General features: G+C 34.8%; 1 protein-coding gene across 3 annotated transcripts in view; it reads left to right on the plus strand.

Annotated features, from left to right (window-relative positions):
• MATCAP2 (microtubule associated tyrosine carboxypeptidase 2) overlaps positions 1–5,795 on the plus strand; it is a 52,823-nt gene extending 47,028 nt beyond the window's left edge. For all 3 annotated transcript variants that reach the window (XM_059396575.1, XM_059396577.1, XM_059396578.1), the window contains one exon: positions 3,067–5,795. In XM_059396575.1, coding sequence (XP_059252558.1) covers positions 3,067–3,228 — 162 coding nt within the window. In that variant the 3' untranslated portion in view covers positions 3,229–5,795. The remainder of the gene's footprint in view (positions 1–3,066) is intronic.
• The last annotated feature ends 205 nt before the right edge of the window (positions 5,796–6,000 follow it).

Consider the following 6,000-nt stretch of genomic DNA (forward strand, 5'->3'; position numbering starts at 1 on the left):
TCTTTTTAAAGATTTTATTTATTTGACAGAGATCCCAAGTAGGCAGAAAGGCAGTAGAGAGAGAGGAGGAAGCAAGCTCCCTGCTGAGCAGCGAGCTATGCAGGGCTCAATCCCAGGACCCTGAGATCATGACCTGGCTAAAGGCAGAGGATTTAACCCACTGAGCCACCCAGGTGCCCCAGAATTAGAGAATTTGAATAGATTACTTACTAGTAATGAAACTGAATCAGTAATAAATGAATTTCCCAAAAAACAAAATGCCCAACAGCTAGGACCATATGGCTTCATGGATGAATTCTACCAAATAATTAAAGAAGAGTAAATATAATTCTCAAACTCTTCCAAAAAAATAGAAGAAGGAAAATTCCCAAATTCATTCTGCAAGGCCAACATTAGCCTGATACTAAAACTAAAACCAGACAGAGTCTCTACCAAAAAAAAAAAAAAGTTTTGTTTTTTTTTTAAAGATTTTATTTATTTATTTGACAGAGAGAGATCACAAGTAGGCAGAGAGGCAGGCAGAGAGAGAGAGAGGAGGAAGCAGGCTCCCCGCCCAGCAGAGAGCCCGATGCGGGACTCGATCCCAGGACCCTGAGATCATGACCTGAGCTGAAGGCAGTGGCTTAACCCACTGAGCCACCCAGGCGCCCCAAAAAAATATTTCTGATGAACATAGATGTAGAAATCCTAAATAAAATAATACTCAAACTGAATTCAGTAATATACTAAAAGGATCACTGACCATGAGTAGGTGGAGTTATTCCTAAGATGCAAGGGTGGTTCAGTATTTGCAAATCTGTCATGATATATCACATCAATAAGAGAATAAAAACCGTATCATTTCAATAGATGAAGAAAAAACATTTGACAGAATACAACATCCATTCATAATAAAAACCCTTGACAAAGTAGGCTTAGAGGGAACATACCTCAACCTAATAAAGGCCATAAATTAAAACCCAACAGCCAGCAATGAAAAAGCTGAAAGCTTTTCAAAACCCCTAAGATCAGGAATAAGACAAAGATGTCCATTCTTATCATTTTTATTCAACATAGTCCTAAAAGTCCTAAAAGCTGCAGCAGCCAGACAGGAAAAAGAAATAAAAGGCACCCACATTAGTAAGAAGTAAAACCATCAGTATTTACAAATGACCTGATACTATATATTAAAAAAAAAAAAAACAAAAACCCTAAGAACTCCACCAAAAGACTATTAGAATAAATGAATTCAGTAAAGTTACAGGATACAAAATATATAGGAATCTATTGCATTTCTATACAATAATAACAAAGCAGAAAGAGAAATTAAGAAAACAGTTCTACTTATTGTACTAAAAGCATAAAATACCTAGAAGTAAATTAACCAAGGAGATGAAAGACCTATATTCTGAAAACTAGGAGACATTAATGAAGGAAATTGAAAATGACACTAACAAGTAGGAAGATACACTATGCTCTTGGATTGGAAGAATTAATTTAATTATGTTCATACTACTCAAAGCAATCTGCAGATTCAGTGCAATCCCAATCCAAATACCAGAAGCATTTTTCACAGAACTAGAATAAATAATCCTAAAATTCATATGGAACCACAAATAATGTCAAATAGCAAAGCCATCTTAATAAACAAGAACCAAGCTAGAAGTATAAAAACCCCAGATTTCAAGATATACTGCAGAGCTATAGTAATTAAAACAGTATGGAATTGATACAAAAATGGATACATACATCAGTGGAACAGGACAGCCTAGATCATTTAATCCCAGTCAGAAGCAGAGTATACAGTGAGGAACACTTCCTCAATAAGTGGTGCTGGGGAAAACTGGACAGCTACATGCTAAAGAATGAAACTGGACCACCCTCTTACACAATACACAAAAATAAACTGAACATGGATTAAACACCAAAAACCTAAAAGGAAACCTAGGCTGCTATCTCTTGGACATATTTATGGATAGGTCTCCTCAGTCAAGGAAGGAAGAAAAAAAAATACTAAGCCACACCAGTATCAACAACAAATCTATTTTCATTACACTTTTTGGTATAAATAATAACATAATTTCAATAACTTAAAAATTAAAACTTAAGGGGTACCTGGGTGGTTCAATTGTTAAGTGTCTGCCTTTGGCTCAGTTCATTGTCCTGGCGTCCTGGGATTGAGCCCCATGTTGGCTCCCTGCTAGGTGGGGAGTCTGCTTCTCCCTCTGCCCCTCCTCCTGCTTGTGCGTGTTCCCTAGTAGATAAATCTTTAAAAAAATTAAAACTTATGAAAATATAAATGAACATGATTTCTTTATTTAAAGCCTCTCTACTGAATCAGGTTACAGTGTTGGTCAGAAGACAGTAGTTTTTAAAGCCAGCCATGTTTTGGAATTTAAAGTTGCAATGTTAATTTATAGAACTAAGAGTTTCATCCATAAACTCAATGTAAATATTTATGAAAGACTGGCTTCTTATATAAGTAATTAAAACATTTTTATAGCATACTTTTTCACAAAGAGAATCTAACATAAAACACAATTTTCCTGGGTTCTTTCATTTAGCTTTAGTCCGGACATTTGTTTAGGTTTTAGAGTCTCTCACATTCCTGTATTAAGTTTAGTTGTGTAATTTCTAAACAAACTGGGTATAGGTCCAAGATAGAGTGTTAAATATTGACTTGTTTTTTTATGGTCATGGTATTTTTATGGTCATGGTATTAGCAGGCAGATAAATATATTCTTTTTTTTTTTTTTTTTTTTTTAAAGTAGGGATGCAGAGGTGGGGGAGGAGAGAAAGAATCTCAAGCTGACTCCATGCCTAGTACGTGAGCCCAAGGTGGGGCTTGATCTCACAACCCTGAGATCACAACCTGAGCTGAAATCAGGAAGTTAAACACTTGACCTACTGATCCACCCAGGTGCCCCAATACATTCTTATTTAATATGGTAAAGGAGTGGAAGCCAATGATTTTTGTTATTTTGCAGGTATTAAAGTAATTTGAGGGAGAGTCCCCATAAACTTTTTCTTAAGACTTAGGGAAGATGTTATGTATATTTAAAAATGAACTCATCTTCCTCTTTTCAGGTCTCTTATGAAGATGTGGATCGCTTGAAAGGATTGGCAGTTACTGAAAACATGAGGGTCCCTCATTTCCTGCAGGACCATGGCCGATACATGGAACATTTAGAGAAAATTATGGAAGTGAATGAACTGACCGACAGGGAACTGAAAGATCTTATATATTAATCAGCATTCTTACAGATGTAGCTAATCTATTAACCAATTAGGTGCATTAGCACCAGCATATTTATAAAACAATGACTGTTTACATGACTTTTCTGTAGAATGATCTGCAGTATTCAGCTGAATTTTTAAAAGTTAAGTACAAACCTTAAACTGTTTCCTTAACATGTTCCTGTAGGCTGCAGGGGAAAGTTCTTCCTATTTTTATCTGAATCTCAGCAGAGTCCAACGAAAATACTACTGGTGAGTTTTTTTTTTGTTTTGTTTTGTTTTGTTTTGTTTTTTTATTTTAAGAATCTTGGTCAAATTGAGTGATAGGCTGTCTGGGCAGTGAGCATTGCTCCTTGGTGCTTCTGCCTGAACACCAAGACTAGCCCCGACTATAGAGATAGAACACTGGAATTCAGACTCCCAAGATTATATTTTATTTTATAAATAATGGTAATTCTCCTTTGAAAAATTAGTTTTGTTATGCTCCCCAAATGTAGCTGTATTTAAGATTTCTTATTTCTCTTCGATGTTAAGTAATGTTAAAGAGAGGGGGAAAGTAGTTTGAAAAGTTTTCATTAGTTCTTTTCCATATTGCTTCACCTTATCAGTTTATAGGAACTAAGAGAATTACCTCATTTTCAATTATTTCTTAACTAAACTTTATTTGCTATATTTTAAGTTTTAGATTTTCCCTTCAAGATTTTAAGTTTTAGGGTCTTTCCCTCCCTATTCCTTCATATAAAATAAGTAAAAGTTCCAGAGAGGTTTGTCTACATAGATTAAAATAGTTGGGGAAGAGAGAAGCTACTCAGCTTTTTATTAAATGGAGCAACTAGCAAGACACAAATCGACTAATATAGCTCCTATAGGCACTGGATATTGACTCTGTAGTATCTACCATAGACTTCACCGTGCACTGGAGAGTGGAATTCCTAGACATTGCTGTTTGATAAACTGGCCTGGTCATGTTGGCTCAGTATATTTTGTCAAAATCTTTGACTTCATCAATCCAACAATAACCTAGTTTGCTTTCAAAAATCAGAATTCTGTTTTGCTGCATTTTCTCTGTTAAAAGCTTACACACCTAGCTCTTTATTAACTTACCAATTTTGATATATATTGGATATATATACTTGGTATCCAATGATTCTTCAAACAACATTTTAATGATCAGGAAGAGCACTGCTGTAAACACCCATTCAAAATTGCTACTGTAATTTTTACCCAAAGCTATCAGAGTTCATCTTTACCTCAGTTCAGGCTTAAATATGGTGCTAACACTGGTAGATGCCTACTGCAAAGCCTGGTCCACATTCATGCTAGGAAAGGATTATAGGAAGTCTTCTGCAGGCTAGGTTATGTGATTTTTCTCATCCACATATCTAGAAGGGCTTGCCTCAAAGAATGTTGCCGCAAACAGAATGTATTCTGACTGGCACCTGGTAATTCTTGAAAGCCATACATCTCACCTTTGGTAAGTAGCAGGCCAGGCCCTTTGGACCATTAAAGGCACCCACAAACATGTCCTGATGGCTGGAGTGTGGTCTCTGGATCTCTGTGCAGGCTTTGGGCACATTGTGCCAACACTAACCAGGTACTGGAAAATACTCTTGACCCCTCAAGCATATTTCCTTGTAGCAGAGTCATCCAGTTTCAGCTTTGGTGTAGCATTTTTCAAACTTATCCAAGATGATTGTGAAAATGGTGTTTTGTTAACTGGAATTGAAATAGACAGAAATGACAATATTTATGTCCTGTGATTTAAACCCCACATGCTTAAAAATTCAACATTTGTAGGCAATAACACTGTTACTCTTACGTTATGGTTTAAATGTAAAGGAAAATCACAGAAGCCTTAATATCCTGTTGGTAGGATTATTTACAATGATTCTAGTCCCTGAATTTTAAAAATGGATATTCTCTATCTGATTCGGAAAAAGAAATACTTTCTTGCCTTATTGCTTTGGTATAAAGACAAAAAAAAAAAACCAGTGCTATCCAGACAAACAAAAAACAGACCTTCAATCACATTGGTTGTCTTAAGATCTTTTAAAAGTTAGCAATGAACCAAAAATAGTCCAGATTAGCAGAATACTCAAAGTACTCAAAGCTTTAAAAGTTGGGAAAGATTTAATTAATGTTTATTCTCTTTCCTGAAATAGCATTAAGGTCAGTTTTGTTCCCTTAAAATTGAAGTTTTAATAAATTGAAAATTATATCAACAGTACTTAGAATAGTTGAAGGTTGCATTAATTTTAATAGTTTTTAATATAGGCTGTTGAGGATTAGGATTTTATCCACTGTAATTCTAACATATAGTTGTATCAAATATAAAGTCTGATAAACTGTTAGGTTTTCACATCAGATGGGATTCAGAGTAAATTGTTTGTAGACATAAATCCAGTCTTGATTTCTTTATATTTTCACTTTGTAAAAATGTTTAAAATTTGTATGTTTTGTATATATCTGGGCATTTTACGTTTAGCTGTAGTAGAAAGAGCGCTGAGGTTCTCAAATGAAATATGAGACTATGTATGCATGCAAACTTCTTTGAAAACTTAATTATATTTTTTGTGGTATTTCTGTGTTTTTATTCGGTGGTAATTATTGATTATGTTTGTCTTCTAATATCCTTGTTTATAAGGAAATACTAAATTTACCATATTCCACCTTTCTCCTAATTCAGCTTATACTCTCATGGGTGAAGGGAAAAGGATAGAGGGATAATTTCATCTTAATTTACTTAAATACAAAGACAACGATTCAAAACTCTTAAGGAACTTG

The sequence above is a fragment of the Mustela nigripes genome, chromosome 4 (assembly GCF_022355385.1).
Source record: "Mustela nigripes isolate SB6536 chromosome 4, MUSNIG.SB6536, whole genome shotgun sequence".
Taxonomy (NCBI): domain Eukaryota; kingdom Metazoa; phylum Chordata; class Mammalia; order Carnivora; family Mustelidae; genus Mustela; species Mustela nigripes.